Source organism: Plectropomus leopardus, chromosome 18, assembly GCF_026936395.1.
Source record: "Plectropomus leopardus strain MGB_pleo_1.0 chromosome 18, ASM2693639v1, whole genome shotgun sequence".
In the NCBI taxonomy this organism is placed as follows: Eukaryota; Metazoa; Chordata; class Actinopteri; order Perciformes; family Serranidae; genus Plectropomus; species Plectropomus leopardus.
The window spans coordinates 1,435,001-1,454,576 of record NC_142193.1 but is presented as its reverse complement, the minus strand read 5'-3'; the positions used below and the strand labels follow the sequence as shown (position 1 = coordinate 1,454,576).

The 19,576-nt window shown below is 40.1% G+C and overlaps 2 protein-coding genes across 5 annotated transcripts in view; one reads left to right on the top strand and one right to left on the bottom strand.

Annotated features, from left to right (window-relative positions):
* Positions 1 to 3,475, bottom strand: part of ap2a1 (adaptor related protein complex 2 subunit alpha 1) — a 38,780-nt gene extending 35,305 nt beyond the window's left edge. For 2 of the 3 annotated variants that reach the window (XM_042505828.2, XM_088069531.1), the window contains exon 1: positions 2,639 to 3,475. In XM_042505828.2, the coding sequence (XP_042361762.1) occupies positions 2,639 to 2,705 (67 nt within the window). In that variant the 5' untranslated portion in view covers positions 2,706 to 3,475. The remainder of the gene's footprint in view (positions 1 to 2,638) is intronic. The other variant, XM_088069532.1, reaches the window with a different exon arrangement.
* Positions 3,476 to 8,518: 5,043 nt separating this feature from the next.
* Positions 8,519 to 19,576, top strand: part of prmt1 (protein arginine methyltransferase 1) — an 11,973-nt gene continuing 915 nt past the window's right edge. Inside the window, exons 1-10 of one of the 2 annotated variants that reach the window (XM_042504749.2) lie at positions 8,519 to 8,641; positions 12,276 to 12,371; positions 12,501 to 12,656; positions 12,824 to 12,887; positions 12,967 to 13,109; positions 14,132 to 14,219; positions 16,621 to 16,736; positions 16,869 to 17,019; positions 18,463 to 18,584; positions 18,695 to 19,576. The exon at positions 18,695 to 19,576 is cut by the window's right edge and continues 915 nt beyond it. In XM_042504749.2, coding sequence (XP_042360683.1) covers positions 8,615 to 8,641; positions 12,276 to 12,371; positions 12,501 to 12,656; positions 12,824 to 12,887; positions 12,967 to 13,109; positions 14,132 to 14,219; positions 16,621 to 16,736; positions 16,869 to 17,019; positions 18,463 to 18,584; positions 18,695 to 18,778 — 1,047 coding nt within the window. In that variant the 5' untranslated portion in view covers positions 8,519 to 8,614 and the 3' untranslated portion in view covers positions 18,779 to 19,576. The remainder of the gene's footprint in view (positions 8,642 to 12,275; positions 12,372 to 12,500; positions 12,657 to 12,823; positions 12,888 to 12,966; positions 13,110 to 14,131; positions 14,220 to 16,620; positions 16,737 to 16,868; positions 17,020 to 18,462; positions 18,585 to 18,694) is intronic. The other variant, XM_042504750.2, reaches the window with a different exon arrangement.

Here is a 19,576-nt window from a genome sequence, read left to right as displayed (position 1 = left end):
ATTTTTGTGGGACAACCAGGAAGTAAGCATCACACTGGTTCCCTCGTCAAAACCTTATGGGATTTTTGGTTGTCGCCAAAAATAAGTTCTGTGATGAACACAAGTTTATGAGATTTACATATTTTGTTCAGCATGGGAATCTTCACAGATGAACACCACGTTTGTGAGTTTTGAAGCGTAAATGAAATCGCCAGAAGCAAAAAGCTATTGTTAGGCTACAGACGAACTACATCGCAGTCGCATGACTTAAACATCACAACAACAAATACTGTAAAACACGATACAACACGATCGAAAAATATTATAAACAGATAAATCTACAAGTTCGAGTGTGACTCTGTAAAGCTATAAAGGCGGACAAGTGGGTTTAATGAGTTTTTGTGTCTGCTGTGATGACGTCTAACGTCCCCAACAAACACTGTGGTCCCATTTAGCCACTTGTTAGCAACCGCTTTCTCTAAGATGAGTAAAAACTTAAAAGTTCAAAAACCAGGTTTAGGCAGACATATTTTATGTTGCAGAGCAAAACGTCTAAATATCATTAGCCTGTGTTAACCACAGACCTTATTTAAGGCATTTTACAGAAAACCCATTCAAAAAACCCATAGACTTTAAGACGAGGGAACCGGAGGTGCTAAAAGGCTAATGGGCTTCCGCATTTTAGTGTTTAAAAACATACACAAACAAATGTCAGTTTATAAACTGCCCCTTGTTTGACAGCATTTAGGGATCACTGTTAACCTTCAATTAGTGGCCAAATCTCCAGTAAAAGCCAATCACACTCAAACAGGAGAAAGACTCAAACAAAGAGCATACCTTGTTTGTATTACAACACCAAACCCACATCAAATACAATAGTATGCAATACTGTAATAGTAGTAAAACAAACAGACCTGGAGAATGAAGGTACTGGTTTGTATTCTCATAACTACTACATAACACAACTATTTGAGTTAACAACCTTAGCAAAGTTAATCATCTGACACTGTGATAATTACTGTGTGCATTGTTGTACACAGAGCTGATGTCACTGTTGGAGGCATTATGGTAGACAGCTATAGTAAAAACTGTTTATAGATAAACAGATAAAGCAGGGATGGGTTCAGGTAGCCAGTTGTGTTTGGCAACTGATCCCAGGTTGGCAAAGCACCTGGATTTGTCTAATGATCACTTACAGAATCTTTGATTTTCTGGGTCTTTTATATCATTATGGGCACCATTTCTGATAAAAGTAATTTGATTTTCAGGTATCTAATACAATGAATTATCAATACCCATTGATTCTGGATATTTGAAATGGTTTCAATTTCATTTTCTGCAGTATCAATACTCTATTACCAGCTGCGCCTTTCGAACTGTCTTATTGTTAGTGTTTTGTACAGTCATTCTGCTTTTAGGTGCCAAGAGAAGTAAAGTCATTGTTGTAATGTTATAGTCTTGCTATATTTACAGGGTTCATACACATTTTTTACTACTAAATTTCCAAGACTTTTGGATTACACTGATTTTAAATACCATACATTCTCTGAAATGACCATCGATCGATCTTTATCAGTTCTTTTCCTATACACACACACACACACACACATATATATATATATAAAAATATATATAAGATAGCGTTTTAAATATATATAGTTTTGGTATTTTTTAAAAATAATGAATGATGACCATTTAAAAAAAATTATCTGAAAATAAGAAAAAAAGACACAGTTTATCACAGTCAGCAACTGTAAAAACAAAAATGATCATTGGATTTTCAAATTCCACAGCATCATGTGCTATCATAAAAGTTTGTGAAACAGAAATTCTTGACTTTTTAAAAAAAATTTAGGGTATATTTAGTTTCTCAAAGCTCTCCAGGCCTGAAAATTACTATTTGCACATTCCATTAATTTTCCTGGTTTTTCATCACTGTTCAAGACCCTTATTTAGCTTTCAATTAAGGTTTTGAGTGGTTTGCCCTAAATGTCATTTTCCCCATGGTATGGAAAATTGCATCAAATATCAATATTTTTTTCATTGAACTGCATCGCAGTTAGAAAATTCCAGTATGTGACAGCAGCCCTACAGGCAAAAAGAGCTGAAATCAAGTTTTTTTTATAGTATCCAATGATTAATCACTGTAAATGTTAACGGATTATGGCAGGAGTTTCTGTCTGGATTAGATTCTCTCGTTAAAATCAGAGTAATATCCTTCTTACAGTCAGAGTTTTGACTGTATGGACAGTCATGATTTCATCTTAAAAGTAATGACACATCAACTGCATCTCAACTGTGAAATGGTCCTTACTGGATCTCTAATGTGGTGCAGATGTTTCTGGTCTCAGTTCGACCACAGCGACAGCCAACACTGACAAATAAAAGGCCTCCTCTGAATCCAAGTGTCAGACCCTTGGTTCCGTTGCAGCAAGTGGTGACACATCGGTCATGTTACAGTCAACATATGAGCATTATTTGTTACATTATTGAGCAGTTACCTGATGGTAAAATATGTATTCCCACAGGCTCTTTGCTGTGGTGCCCCCACGTCATCCACTACAACATGTATAAGGCAGCAACACGAGTCAAGTCAGCACATACTATTGGCGTTAACTGACACAAATCAGCAATCAGAATGAAAGAAAATGTCACTTACAGTTTCTTATGTCCGAAATGAAAACGGCTAATCCGCGCATTCCATCTCCTTTCGACACAGCCGGCATGTTTGCAGGTTTCTGTCCTCACTCCGGCCTTATCCGTAAAAACGAACTGACGTCGGTCAGTTTTTTACACTGGACTGGAGTGGAAGATGGCCAACTTGACGTTTAATGGTAGCTAGCTACTTCGCAGTTCCTGACGTTCACTACAACTTTATGATTGACTTTAACCTACCAAGATAACAGTGTGCTTGTGGGTGGCTAGCGCGGATAGCATTTGCTAGATTAGCTGGATGGCGGTGGATCAAGCAGCAGCAGGATAAGTTAACGTTATCCCTGTTAACTGGCTCGTTTCCGCTGGCTATGGCAAGCTAACGTTATTTCATTCAATCCTTATTTAGCTTGGATTAGAAGCGACGCGCACAACACCTACACTAATAATTCACTAAAGTTAACACCAAAAGCTATGTGGGTGTCTCTCTGGTAAATGCAGTCAAGTGTGTTAATGAAAACAGCGTCCGAGAATATAACGTTAAGTTACTTCGAGTCAAGCACCGTAGAGCTAGCTTAACAGCTAGCTAGCTAGCTGGCTAGCAATATCATTCAAATACTGGAATACATCACCGGTTGACCGGAATAACTCAGCAGACAGTCTAAACAGCCAACCAGCGATATGAAATTACAGCCCGGCTCTCTTTGTGTCGTACTAAACTTGATGAATAAAATGTGCTGTATAATTGATGTCCGTTCTAATTCTCCAGCCTCCACTCCGCGGCTTGGATAAGGCTCGTGACAGCAGATCCAACAGCGTGACCGCGCGACGCACCCGTGCACGCGTACGCTCCTGTCCTTCGACAGAGTGCAGCTCAGCGCTGATTGGTCCAGCTGGCAGCGGGACTGTCATCCATGATAACAGCTACAAGCTACTGCGCCTCAAACTGCCTGCTCAGCCATGAAGACCTGTGCTTTCAAAGATACACACAGACACACGACAGTGCGAAAGAGGCATTATTCGTCAAAAGTTCGGATTTCACCCGTGGCTCTGAGCAACGTTTGTTTCCGGTTGCATCGTCACTACTAGAGATTTGTTGTTGCAGCAAGTGTGCTTTTGACCATATCACATATACAGAAGGGTGACACATTAATGAAGAGCCTGAATAAATGCGTGCAGAAATATATATGGAGTGAGGGGATGTAGGGGCTCAGTTGTGCTGTAGGGGAACATTTTGCTGCTATGGTCTGGGTCCAGCTGTCCCTTTAGAGAGAAAGGTCACAGTGGCTCAGGAGGTAGAGGTCATCCACTAATCGCAAGATTGCCGGTCTGATCCCCGACTCTCCAGTCCACCAAGTAGTCTTGGGCAAGATACTGAATACCAATCACAGATGGCTGTGCCATTAAGAAGAACCTCTGGAATGAGTCCTAAAACCTGGAAATCAAGTAGGATTTCAGCACCTCCTGTTCCCTCATCTCATATTCAATGTGTTTTTTTGAATGGAAGTTTTGTTAGAAGCCTAAAATGAGATCTTTGGTTCACATAAACTAGACTAGACTTTCATGTTCTGTTCTACAACAAGAAAAATACAATAGCAAACACACAACTCTGAACTTTGAAGCTTTTACGTGTCTGAAAAAGGTGGTTGCTAACAAGTGGCTAAAGGAGACTACAGAATGTCATTGCATTGAACCTTGCTGAACACCGCTTTACAGCCTATTCGTGGTGACGACACAATGGTAGTGGGGCCCGTAGCAATAATGAATGATCTGAGAACAAAAATTATGTAAATAATATTGTAAAGTCTTCACAGTCACCAGATTTCAAGCCAACTGAACACCTTTGGGAGATATTGGGCCAACATGTGCACTCCACAACTATCATCAAAGCACCAAATGAGAGAATATCTTTTAGAGAAATGGTGTTTACACCCCTAGAGTTACAGTGAATTGTAGAATCAATGCCAAGGCAAGAGAGAAGAAGAAAGATGACATATTTCATTAATTCCAGAGGGGATTTTTATTTACTATTTTTATTATTTTAAATGACACACACACACACACACACACACACACACACACACACAGTGACTTGAAATAAACACACATGCACAAACAGGACCTCTAAACAATCACAGAGCTGTCAGAGTGAAGGGGCTGCCCATAGACAGGCACTGCAAGCAGTTGGGGGTGCAAATGCTCAAGGGCAACTCGGCAGTGCCCATGCAGGAGCATGAACTAGCACCTTGCCAGCTACTAGTCCACACTACTGCCAACAGGACTTGTGATGAGAGAAGCTTCTGGGGGCAACAGCTAATGTTGCAGTAGTTCCAGTGTAGCCAGCAGATATGTAAGCCAAGACTCCCTCTGCTATGGGCTGGTCATTTTGTCTAATATCTATAAACTGAAATCTGCATATGAAAGCACATAAGTGAAAGAAAAGCATTAAAGCTAATTTGTCATCAGATGATCACCAATATGATCCGTAACTTGGGTCGATAGGCTTTGTCTATTTTGCTCTCCACACAGACTGTTAGCTGCTGCTTAAACCCATTTGGTCAGTAGTACTCAGGCTATAAATGGACTACAAATGAAAACCAGAATTCTTTCAATACCAACAACTTATACTTGTGCATATAAATATGCAGATTTCTGTTTCTGTTTTTAAAAATGAATGCCAAGGTGCACTGAAGCTGTTCTGGCAGCATATGGTGACCCAAAATCTTATTGAGACATGTTGGTTTCCCCTTTAACTTCATCTGTGTGTGTGTGTGTGTGTGTGTGTGTGTGCGTGTGTGTGTGTGTGAGAGAGAGAGAGAGAGAGAGAGAGAGAGATCAAACACACACATCACCTCCCATGTTAAAAAAGCACAGAAAAGGCTCTACTTCCTACAGAAACTTAGGAAGGCTAAATTCCAGCAAGATCCTGGTTAACTTCAACAGAGGAGCAATAGAAATAACACTGACTAGAAACATCAAGACCTGGCTTGGTTAGTGCACAGCCCAGGACAGGAAGGCTCTACAGCGGGTGATTAAAACTGCCCAGAACATCACTGGTTCCCATCTACAGAGCATCAGTGACCTCGGTGAAGTGAGGCGTCTGCACAGAGCCCAAAGGATACTGAAAGACAGCAGCCACAGTCTGTTCACCCTGCTGCCATCTGGAAAAAGATACACAAGTATCTGCTGCAGAACCACCAGACTACAGAGCAGCTTCTTTCCCCAGACTGTGAGACTCCTCAACTCCTCCTTCAAAGCCAAAAAGATGTAGCAGGATTTAGGATCAACTTTAATTTCATTTCTTCTTAAACCATGTTTGAGAAATGACAATAAATCTACCTTGTACCTTGTGTGTGTGTGTGTGTGTGTGTGTGTGTGTGTGTGTGTGTGTGTGTGTGTGTGGTGTGCATGCATAACTGGAGTAGTCTAAATATTCCTGCATAAATTGCAGAGATGTTGAGCCCCTATTCTACTTACTGTCGGCCACTTTAATTATCATATCAATGCCTCCTATGCCTGTTCTTATTTGAAATCCAGAAGTGACCTTTTTTTTGTCGCTGTTTCTCCAAAACTCTGGAACAGCCTTCTCTTTGTAATCAGAAGTGCTCAATCTGTGCCTCGCTTTAAGTGGCTTCTTTTTCTTGATAGGACTTATGACTAATCCAAAAAATTGAACAAAAAACTTAAATGGCAAAAATAATGTAGTGCGGTAACAGCAATCCCTACCCCTTTTTCTGCTTCAAGCCTATATTTATCGCTAATTTACTGTAACTTAGATAATTCACAATTTAGATAATATTCAACCCTGTGTTTTATACATGGGTAATTTATTATACTAAATGTTCCTTGAAATTGAACAAAAAACATTCTGTACATTAACTGATTTTAACCACAGTAAAGTACTGAAAATATCACTGGATGATGCATAATCTTTTCTGTAGCTTGCCTTGCCAGACTACTACCTGACCGTTGATGCCCAATGTAGGGTGTACTCCTGATCAAGCTGTGGCATTTTCTGCATAATCCCAGTTTATCAGCCAAACATTCAGCACTCATGTGAGCTGTTTCTGAAAGATAAAAATGTTATATCTTTGTTGAAAGTTTAAATGTTTTTTGATCAATTGAAACAGTTGATTTACAGTCTTTGGTGGAACTGTCAGTGTGTCCCAAATGCATACTGCTTTTAAATGTAGGCCTATACTATGCAGTTGGCTCTGACTTCATCCAGAAATGCATAGAAGCATGAATCATCCACCTGCTTTCACCCACCCGAATAAATTGTTTCCTCCAGTTTACAGACCTGCACCATGTTCACATTTCATCCCCCCTCTGCCCTTGTATATTGTACTGATGTAGCCACTGATGGTAAAAAAAAAAAAAAAAAAACTTACAGAAGATTTAATGTTGGAATTCCAACAAAAGAGTATTCAGACTGAATAGGCTGGGGGTTAAAGAATAGTTCTGCTGGGTACCTGCTTATGTTGGCATTAAAAGGAAAAAAAGGAAAATAGCCAAAAAAAAGTATCCTGGATGTAAGATGTCATAAATATATCTTTCAGTAAAGGAGAAATTCACAAAGAACCCAAGAAAGAAGCAATAAAAAATTAATTGCAGGGTGAATGGTACTGGGATAACAATGGAGGAAAATATTGCAGTGTGCAAAAAACAGGGTGTGTTTAGAGGAAATAGAAGGGAGGAGACAATTTGGTCTAGAGTAAGATTCAACCACACAGGATTCAATCTAACAATGTTTCTGCCAGGAAAAGGTTTCTGATGATGAATGCTCTGACTGTAAAGTAACAGAGAATGCAGAGCATACACTGTGGAAAGTAAAGCAAAGAAAGGATAAGGCGAGCTCCCAAGATTGGTAAGACAGGAAGGGAATAGGACCTTGCGGACAGGGTTAAAAAATAATTTTCCTGTCCACCATCACAGCTGGTTAATTCCAAAATGCACCAGTCACTCAGTAGATTACCATTATTTTTTGTCTGACAAGTAAAGCACATCTAGTAGACACTTAGCCAGCATTTGGCTGGTGGCTAGTGCTAATTTCCATCAATGGTTGCTAGTAGTGGACTGTAGCCTAATGAAGTACTTATACTTTGTTACAATAGGTATACTAATGATTTTTTGGGAGTATCTGTACTTTGCTTGAGTTTTTATTTTTCTGTCAACTGTCACTTTTACTCCACTATATTTCCTAAATAAAATGCATACTTTTAATCATTTCCCCTAAGAATTTTAGGGGTTGTAATAAAATAGAAAAGGAGAGGAGGAGGGGATGGATGGACGAATGAAGGAATGGGAGGAAAGGATCAACAGACTTTTATTATTTATAAGTTCCCTGCTGGAAAAAAACAGCTAAAAACCAGCTTATGCTGGTAGCTGGTTTTAGATGGTTTTAGCTGGTCGAAGATGGTCTTAGATGGTCCTGACCAAATTCTTGCTGGCCTTTGTTGGTTTAGCTGGCTGAGCCACCAGCTGGTGGCAATATATTCACTTTAACTTTTACCAGAGTTTTTTCCTTTTTTGAATCTAAAAACACATTGGCATCATGAAAAAAAAAAGAAATTCAAAGAGTTACAATTTTAAAAATTAATTAAAATTTGATATCCGTTATTAAGATTGAAATTGGTAAAAGAAAAACAAAAACCCAACAACAAGAATTACTCAATGAAAGTAGAAAACGATATTAATGTAGATTATAATATTTTCAAAGCTTGATTTTGAAAAGCACATTTTGTGCGTAGAGTGATAAAAGTGCGTGTAATATCATCAATTATTATTTTCAATTATACCTTATAATATTAAGTAATTCAGGGTCACTATTGCACTCCGGTACAGTAGGTGGCGGTATGCACCTCACAGAAAGCTGCTATAGTCCGCTTCAGAAGCAAAAGAAGAAGGAGATATATAAGCTGTGTGTCGTGGGCGGAGCCAAACAAGACTTTCTCCAGCTCACGCAGCCAGGCAGAAGACCGAAATGGCGGCGCCAGCAGAGAGGATGGAGGTAAGGTCTTACAATAGGAAATACAGTAAACCACTCTTTTCGTTGACTTCACTCTACATACACACATTTTCACGTTTTCGGGAAAGACGTTTTGAATAGTTGGAAAGTGTTGCCGTTTGTTTTTTTGTCATTACCCTCGCGTCAGCTCGTGATGCATCCATTTTAACTTTAGCTAGCTAACGATACTTGTGATGCAGCTGCCGTTGCCGCTCATTCATTTAGGGTCGCATAACGGACAGAGCCTAGATTTGATAAATACACTTTAGCTCTTTCCGTATCAATTTGGTCGTCTAAGCTGATATCGGCATTTGACGGGTAAACGACTGCTATCAGCAGAAACGTTGTTTTACTCGGATGTAGAGCAGCCGGCCTCTGGGACCGCATGGGAAAACGTGTTAGCTTAGTTAGCTGCTTCAGGTGTGGATGCTGCCTCACTGTTTTTACCGCTTTCACTGTTCCACTGATGGCGTGCTGTAAGCACATTACACACTTATGTGGATATCTTTGCCCGCTGTTTTTGGTATAGTAGCGACATCGACATCACATTAGTTGACATTTATTCTTTGTTGGTGGACTAATCAGTAGCGTAGCCCGTAAAAGCCAAACGGCATGGATGCACTAAGCGGTTAGTTGTCTCTGCCCGGTGTAACGGCCCGGCAGTACCGTCTGGCTGTGAGCTGTGAGCTGTGATTTACAGACATTTGACGAGTCCGGAGTACACGAAATACAGGTTAACAGATAATCTGCGGCAGTCTCAAGAGTAAGGGCCAAGATCACAGCAGACTATCAACCATGTGCTCCCATCTTTTGTGCTGCGGGGGAGGCTGGCCCCACACACTGAAAACTCCACCAACTTAGTTAACCCTTTCCCACCCGAGCAAAATTGACTTGATTTCTGTCAAACATGGGAAGAGGGCAATGAGCCACTGATGTGGAAATGACTCTAAAATGAGCAAGTAATTAGTCAAAAGCACAAAAAATCCTGAAAATCAGTAAAACAAAGACGCGCGCGCTCACACACGCACACACACACGACACAACAAACGAATTCTTAAAATGTTGTAACATAATGTTGAATGTGTATCTATGACAATTAAAGGGGAAAATTGGGAAGAAGGCAATGAGAAACTTAATTTTTTAGATTTTCACAAGAAATTAGCAGAGTACAAAAAAATTAGTATAAAAAAAAAACGTTTAAACAAGGAAATGACCTGAAAAATGCTTTAACATTATAGTAATTCTGTAAAAAAAAAAATATTTAAAATATATAAGTATGGAAATTATTGATATAGTTACTGCAAGATTTTCCTCGGGTTTTTAAAAATAATTTTCTTAGTCTATTATTTTTTTTTCCAATTTGTGGTACATTTTTTACCAGGTTAATCAATGTCTTTTTCTGATGTTATTGAAAGAAAGGTTAAAATACTTGTGAAAAGCATCGGAAAGCACCACAATAAAAGTGAAGTCCTTCCAGGTTTTAAAGGGTTGAAGTCAGAACGTGGCAAAACATTTTGCTTAAAGCATATAGCACTACAGCAACATTAAAAACAAACTTATTGATTATGGAATAACTATGTGTACATTTATCTTCTCTGGGCGTAATTAACTATTGAAAAGACTGTTTGCTTCAGGTGTGTGCAGAATAAGTTGATAAGAATACTGTAGTAGTTTATATTGTGCTACAAACAGTGAAGGCTAGTTCATTTTGAACCATTTTAAACTCAATGAAAACCTGATTGATTTTATACTCTCCAAACAGCCCACACTTTCATGCACTTCATAGCTTATAATAGATAGTTCATCACGGTAACATACAGTCTGCATTTTTGGTGAAGTCACTTGTTCAGCTACTTGTCTCTTATATTTTATCAGAGCTTCTTTTATATTCACAGTTCAGCAGTTCCTGCTAGGGAGCATTTCTTCAAGAAAGCTCTGATGGTGTTGCTGTAGTTCTTCAATATCAGTGTAGGGCTGGGCAATATGCCTGTTATATGAATCATTTTAAAAACTGATTTCACCATTATTTAGACAGGTTTTCTCAATGACACATACAGTCTCATTCTCAAAAGACATTTTATGGGGCCACCCGCAGGTGATATTTGGTGTGTACAGAGTAACTTTTTATGCCCCCAGGCATAAGTGATTTAATTTTTTGAACTTACCAGACTAGTCTAGTTATTTTTTATTTTTTTTTTCCACATTACTGATAATTATCAAAAAAGCACCAACCCTCTAAAATTTTTATCATTTAGAAAAGTTGTATAAATTTTGAGACTGTTAGTTGGATTGCCTTACTTTTTTCACCAGTGAAAGCTGCGGCTGTGCTGCTCAGAGGGATGACTCTGATGCATTGTAGCTCTTTTAGAAGCCTCAGTATCTAGCCTGGGAATTCGGGTGTTTTTACAGGACCTTGTAAAATAAATATATAATGATAGATCCGATATTGGGTGTCTTCCCCTCAGGCCCCTCTCTGAAGTGTCAGGAGTGTGATGTGGCCCTCTGCAGCATCACAGAGAGGAGCTGCTTTGCAGAATGGCACAGATAATGGGACACACAAACAACTGCAAAAAAACCATGGCACTTCTTTTGGAAAAGTGTGTCCATTTTTTGAACTATAATAATTACAATGTTTAATTTTTTGCTTTCTGATTACCAACACCTGGGAGAAAGGTTTTCTACAACAAAAAAGCTTGTACACAATAAAACCTCCATAATTTCATACGCACTTTGCTTTCATAACATAATATGCAACTGGCAAAACAGACTGGAGTAGATCCTGAAATTACACCTCCTATATTTTGAATTGGAAATTGATTTTGAATCAAGAATCAATTTTGAATCAAACCGTGACCCCAAGAATCGAAATCGAATCGAATCATGAGATACTGAAAGATTCACACCCTTAGCAAACAGTAACAAAAAGTATTAAAAACATTTCTGCTAAAGAGCTCAGTGGTTTAAAAAAATGATTAGCCTCTTGACTTTAGCAGTTTACCTGCCTCACTTCTGTTTATCTTCTCGTGCACTGAGCTGAACTGCCAATAAGAGTGACGTCATTCACAGACTGGCTCCGCCGCCATGCTGATTCATTCTGAAAAAAGCACACGAGTGCCAACAGTGCAGGGCACATTGCAAAAACCAGGGTGGTGGACACTCACTGGGCTGACAGTGACAAACAGCTGACTGTTGGCCTGGTGTGTCAGGCTCCTTTGGTTAAATGATTCTGATGCTTATCACCGATAGTTTCATTGGGTCAGTCACTTGAATGCGCTCATTATGTCCATCCATCATTGCACCTTCTGTCGACGAGCTGTCAACTGTCTGCGTCTCTGGGTGTGACATTGCTTCTGCTGTGCAGTGGATTGTAGGTCAGAATAGCCAGATGAGCACTTTGGCTTACATTCTGCAAAATGTAACTGGATACACTAGGACAACCTGTTATTTTTTTGGTATATTGTTTTTAATATGCTATGTCCAGGTACATGCAGAATCATTTTCTGGTGTACTGTGTAGTATGGTGGTGTGGGTATTGGAACATACAGCACATTTAGTATTTTGATTAAACTTCTAAACCCAAAAACAGTGGCAAAGCCTAAGCTGACCTCAGGTTGTAATTGTGTGTCTCTTTGTTGAGGTTTCTCAGGGGGAGAGCTCAGCCAAGCCTGCAGCGGAGGATATGACGTCTAAGGACTACTACTTTGATTCATACGCCCACTTTGGAATCCATGAGGTAATTTCTTTTTAACTAAACCCGCTGCGATGCTTTTCCATTCACTTGAATCAAACCCATAGAGCGTATCCTTTGTGTCACATGATCTTAGACACCTGCTGTTATTGTGCCCCTTTCCTGCTGCTGTAGGAGATGCTGAAAGACGAGGTTCGCACTTTGACCTATCGCAATTCCATGTTCCACAACAAGCATCTGTTTAAGGACAAGGTGGTGCTGGATGTGGGCAGCGGGACTGGCATCCTCTGCATGTTTGCTGCCAAAGCTGGAGCCAAGAAGGTTATAGGGGTATGTGTTGGGCTATATCAGAACTAAGCCACATGTGTGACTTTCCAGAGTGCACGGATTTAGAAATTAAATCACTAATTAATGTGCTTTGACCCATGGTCATTGCATCTCCATAAGAAGGGAAAACGTAAATTCAGTTGTTGGTCGTTGTTTTTTTTCCTCAATAGATCGAGTGCAGCAGCATCTCAGACTACGCCGTGAAAATTGTCAAGGCTAACAAGATGGACGATGGTGAGTTAATAGAAAATCTCATGGTGACACATGTAGTGAAAGTTGTGATGTAGCGCCTGACTTCTTCTTGTGTTTCCAGTTGTGACCATCATCAAGGGGAAGGTGGAGGAGGTGGAGCTGCCCGTGGACGGAGTAGACATCATCATATCAGAGTGGATGGGCTACTGCCTCTTCTATGAGTCCATGCTCAACACAGTCATTTATGCCAGAGACAAATGGCTGGTATGTATGTGTATTTGTTTGTCTCTGCAGCAGGGTGCTAGGTGAGGAGCCGCTGGTTCTACAAGGAGCTTTCCCTGCTCAGTTCCTCCAGGATTTGGTGATTTTGCGATCACAACAAATAATGCTAATTAGAGCTCGCTCTCTCTCTGAAATTTTGGAGTGACTGCCTGCTGTACATTCCCACTGTTTTTCAGCACAAGCACAGCATTCTTATGGATAATTAATTGTGCTTTTTTCATAATGTTACAGCTATTAATTTGAATTATTTCAACTTTGAGTGTAACTGGATGATAAAATAATTCAGTGGGTGTGATGGAATCTCTAAAGCTAAGCACATGCTTTTTGCAGTCAGCATGTCTGCTGACGAGTACAGGTCAGGCAGACGCACAAAAGGTTCCATTCCAAATAGTTAAGAAAGGCAAAAATTGAGGATTCACACCTGTCTGGCTTTCCTCTCTTGCACATATCCTGACCCACTATGATCCCAAGCATCCATTTAGTTTTCCTCTGTTTCTTCAAAATTACAAACCGGACGGGGGGGGGGTGAGACAAGACGTGAAGTTGGTGAGCTTGTGGTATGCACAGTACACACGGTCACAAATGTTGGGCTGCATTGCAGATATCCACATAGGTGATGGGATAGGCCCACACATGCAGTAACTGTGACTTGCCCTTAATTACTACAATACTACGGCAGTACTATTAGTTTGGGTGGTCATAGATGTGGAGAAGAATGGCATTGGTTCATACTGAGGAGCCACTTAGGTAACATCAGGCTGCAAATGAATGTTCTACATAGTTTGACAAATTGGAATTACATGACTTAAAGCTTGTATGTAATAGGGAAAGGTCATGAGCAGGTTGTGCCCACTCCGCTTTTGTCGGATCGGGACAGGTGCTGATTCGATATCGTGCATCACACATTCCCTGTAAGTGAATTTTGGCTGTGTTTGATGGCTGCTGTTGTGTAGATTGGATGGTCTGCTACACACCTGTGAGTTTTTTATTTTTCCCCCTGACAGAAACCAGATGGACTCATTTTCCCAGACAGGGCGACCCTTTATGTCACTGCCATCGAAGACAGGCAGTACAAGGACTACAAAATACACTGTGAGTAGTCTTCCGTTCACTGACTGATGCTGGCTCTGGTTACAGTGTGCCATTGGTAGGACCAGGGTTGCAAAATTTTGGTGATATTCAATGTGGAAACTTTCCATGGAAATTAATGTAAAATAACAAGAATAAAACAGAAATATGGGGCCTGTTTGCTGAAGTTGTATTTGCAAAAGGCTCTTAAATAGCCAAATGTGGGTAAGTTGATGGTGTTAGGGAAAATCTGTAGGCCATCTGCCAAGAATCACAAGTCAGTAAGAAAGGTGTATGGTTGGATATGGCTACATTTTTGAAAGTTCCAACTATAATATATAGTATAGTTATAAAGGCAACACCATTGGCCTTAAAACCTAATTTGTTTTGCTTGCATGTTGACGTTCACCAAATTCCAATTAATAAAATCCTTTAAAACCAGACACACAGACACAGGGCTGGGTGATATAGTTTTAGAGTAGTATAATGATACATGATATACTGTATATCTCAATATATTGAAATCTCCTCTACGCTATTGTAAACTACTAAAATACAAAATTATTAAATGAACTACTGTTAGAAATAAAGTAGCTTCTGCCATAAAATAAATTACTGTTATAATAAAGTTTAATAAAATACTGTTATAAAGTATTCAGTTAAATAAAGTACTGTTATACCCAGGTTAAATAAATTATTGTTATAATTAAATAAATTAAAGCAGAACCCATATAGCTTTTATTTTGAAGGACCTGGCTTGTTTCGGGCCGGAAAGTGTTGGTGTTTTTTTGGTGCTGCTTTTTTTGCACGTGTCTGTGAGAGGCGGGGAGAGCCGTAAGAGAGAGAGGAGAAGAACAACGAAACTATTTATACTTGATGTTCACCATTAAGTTATTTTATGCATTACAAGTTGCGATGCATAGAGACAATTCATATAATAACCCACCCGCAGTTCTGTGTCTGACTTTTCATAACCAAACCATGTCCAGAAGACAGAAGGAGCCCCTCTTCTGGGTACGAGCTCCTCCTTGTTTCAGTGTCTATCTTGTGCTGAATCCTGGTGTTCAGTATGGCTTTACAGCTCCTCCATGTTTGTTTGTTTTGGTGCTATGCTTCGTGTAAACGGTCACTCGGACGGTCGCAAAACGCTCAGATGACACAAATGAAACAAACAATATAGCATGAAATGAATGGTTAGACGTTTTTTATTCTCGGACGTTATATATTTCGACATATGGCACAGGCCTACACACATGCATGCATACGTTGTCATAACTTCATGAACTTTCACTAAATACCTTACGTGTCATTTCATCTAAAGGAATAGATCAGTACATGGCGGGTGTGTGAGACAGATTTATTCAGAGGTGTGGTGATTAGGGCAGAGAGGAACTTAGGAAGTTATTATCAAGTGGTAAATGATTGATGTAGTTTTAGTTTGTCCATGAAGAATACTGCAGCTCCTCAAGACCCATGTCAAGTTGCCGTGTCTTGCTTCCCTACTGTTGGCTGAAGTAAGGGGTTAACCCCAAAGTGAGCATCAGCTTCTGCCCTGGATGTAAAACATGTCCCCTGTGCATCCTGATCATAGAGAGATCTTTTAAAAAAACGGACAAACGTTGTAATATTGATTACTTAACAGCTTTCTTTGTTGGCTTAAATATTGTCTGTGAAAAAACAAACTGCTCTCTCTTGGTTAGCTGAAATATCATAAGAAATATAAAATGAATCAAGTACTGTAATAGAATACAAATTTAGATGAAAGCATGTAGTCCTTTGGCTCTGACAGCGCAGTAGTGTTGGCTAGAGATGGGCACCAAAACCCTGTATTAAATGGGCTCTGGTGCCGAATTATACAAGACCAGAGAACTGATAAGCTCAGACGGTTCTGCAGTCGTTAATGGAGATTTTAAGAAAACATATTTCTTGTGTATCTGGCTTACATAAATGCAATCTTGTACAGTTTTTTTTTATCTCTAACTCCATTTCTAATTTGCAAAAAGATTAAAACAAACACAATGTTAATTCTGTTCTTAATTTTTTTCCCCCCATTTTTTTTCTCATAAACCCCCCTCCCACCCAAAAAAAGACCCAATAAGAGTCCCTGGATCGATAAGCAGCATGGGTTAGAGTAGTTTGAACAATACTCATCCTTAGTGCTGGCAGTAGTTTGGGTTACTCGTGATTGGAGAAAGCACTGTGCATGCAAAGGGTTGTAATTTTACTGAACACCTATTTAATGGGATGCTTAAAGCATCGCATAGGGTCTGTGTTTCTAACACATTCAGGTTTCCATTCTAAGCATTAGTCCTTTGGTCATTTCAACCTTTTGAGCAACACTCAGGAAGCACTGGGCACTCTTGTAATCAGCGAGTAGTTTTCTCTTCCTGACTTCTGTGTGTGCCTGTGTTTGTGTCTGCGGCAGGGTGGGAGAATGTGTATGGTTTTGATATGTCATGCATCAAGGAGGTGGCAATTAAGGAACCCCTGGTTGACGTGGTGGATCCAAAGCAGCTGGTCAGCAGCGCCTGTCTCATCAAGGTCGGTGGATGAAGAACTGGTTTGACATTATGTTTCTTAAATGGTCCTGGGACAGAGGTGTGTGTGTCCTCTGATAAGGAGACATTGTGCACATATTTGGTCTGACGTCCTCCTCTGGCTTTGTCTCTTCAGGAGGTGGACATCTACACGGTGAAAGCGGACGACCTGACCTTCACCTCACCATTCTGCCTGCAGGTGAAGAGGAATGACTACATCCACGCTCTGGTCACCTACTTCAACATAGAGTTCACCCGGTGTCACAAGAGGACCGGCTTCTCCACCAGTCAGTTTGCTTTCTAACACACTACACACCTGATGTCTGTGTATCAGACCCTCCAGGATTACTCGCACTGGCTTTTGGGATTTTTGCGGACTGAAATAACTGATTTTGTGGCAGCTTTTCTAAAAAAAAAATGCTGTGCAGGCTGTGATTGCAATTAAAATGAGGGAATGACTGAAAATTATAAATTAAAACGTTAGCAATGTGAAATAGTCTAATTTACAATAATACAAGTTTTGGTGATAGCACAAAATTGACTCAAAAGGTCATACAGAATTCAGAGGGTAACATCATGAAATCCTGGAGGGATATGTATACAGTCACCTGTTGTTGTCAGATTGATGAGTGGTCAGGACTGATTAGATGTGTCTGCATCAGTCACTGTTGCTGGCTGTCCATAAGTATGATAATTATGTAGTGTACCTGTTAATCTAGCAACAGGAAAAAAATATTATCCTCAGAAAAATAGTTTTATCTGTACTTAATATATTATTTTCTGATAAACAAGAACATTATTAACTGTTATTGTTCTGATATTGGAATAATAGTTGAGTCTATTAAGCCCCTCTGACTCTGGACAAAAAAACACTAATGCCTGGCTTTGTGATTAATGGGAAAGTTTACAATCAGTATTTACTCCTGTGACTTTGCTATGGTCTTGGGTATTCTTCAGCTCCAGCTCTGAGAGGCAGTGATCAAAATACCTGAACACATGAGCGAATGTGCTAATTTTAGACCCTCTAACTGCTCCATGCAATGACAGGGTGCCACAAAATACCGCCTGTCTCCGTCCAAGCAGGACTCCCAACATTTCTAAAATTGGCAAGTCTACATAATTAAGAAATGAAAAAAAGAAAGTAAACACTGTAACATTATTACTGGCCTCCATGCAGCGTTATGGTAAATGGACCTGCACTTGTATGTTACTTTTCTAGTCGTTTAATCACTCAAAGTGCTTTTTAATGACTTGTCACATTCACACTCTGAGACGGGCTCTGCAGGGGCACGGAGCCACACCAAGCGAACATGCTGTCTGCACTGTTCACTGACCTGACAGCAGATTTTACTACAAGCTGGTTGGCTTTTGAAACAGATGACGTGCCTTATGTTCTGAAACCAACTTTGGCAGTTTGACCTGCCAAGTTGCAGGTTACACAGACTAAAATGCTTTAATTTCGTAACAGATCTTTGGTCTAAATTGAGCTTAAGGTTCTGTTCTGTTGGCAATACAAAAGGAAAATTAAGCAATTTGTCTTTTATCAATAAACTACATTAGGTTAGCATACTGTCTGGGGAGTTTGGGTTTGTGTTCAACCAGAAATTGAACTTGACCAAATTACATGTTGCTCTGGACATTGGGTTTGTTCCAGCGAGCACCTGCAGAACTCAAAGTATTATGTGTCAGCAGCAGACTGCATTCATGCCCTCTCTCTTTGGCCCTTTCAGGCCCAGAGTCTCCCTACACCCACTGGAAGCAGACAGTCTTCTACCTAGATGATTACCTGACTGTGAAGACCGGCGAGGAGATCTTTGGCACAATCAGCATGAAGCCAAACATCAAGAACAATGTAAGCAGAGCCCCACCTTCCTCTCCCACCACATTACATATGAAAATTGTGTGTTACTTCATCACTGCATTTTGCTGCACCGTGTCTGACTGGCTGCTGTTGGTTTGCAGAGGGACCTGGACTTCACCGTAGACATTGACTTCAAGGGTCAGCTGTGTGAGATGTCCAAGACGTCTGAGTACAGGATGCGTTAAGTGTCTTTCCCTCTCTGTGTTAGTTTGTCTTTAGTCGAGGACAGATTTAACTGTTTGACTCGGAGTCTGTACAATAGATCGACGCTCCCCACGCAGCAACATTTTAACAACTGTATCTTTTTTTTTGTCATTTTCTTGTTCAAACATTACAATATTTAAAAGGTCTTGACATCCTTGGGGTCAAAGTGCATTGGCGTGGTGTTTCATTGTGCCGTTGTCACTCAACAAAACGTTTGACATGTGCCTAGTGTTTGTGTCCAACATCGCATTGGGTTCTGCTCTGCTCCGGTCCTTGTCCTTTTGCATGTGTGAGATCCATGTAGACACCAACACAACAGCCCTGCTGACATGTCTGCATAGGTTTACCGATCAGTCATGTTGGCCCTCTGTGTGTTCATTTCATGACCCAGATACTGGTCTCTCCTGTTTTTGGTCCTGTTGAAGCTGTATGTTGGTTTGGGATTCCGCAAAGTCAAGAAGCCCTACCGCGTCCACCTGTGTTAACAGGAATTATAATGTAACTGACAACAAAACACTCAAGACCCTGTTCGAACTGAAGATATCCATGGTTTAAAAAACAAAATATATGAATGGTTGCTGGTGTGAATGCAGTGCTGCAGGTTCCAAAAAGAAGACAAATGAGGAAGTTACCACAAATGATCTTCCAAACTACATACTGATTCTGCACAGTCATACTTCTTACTCATTGTATAATGTTTTAGCATACAAACAAAATGTCTAGATTAGGCTTGGGTGGTTTGCAGTATTTCATACCTTCATGAGATTTTACTGGGGTAT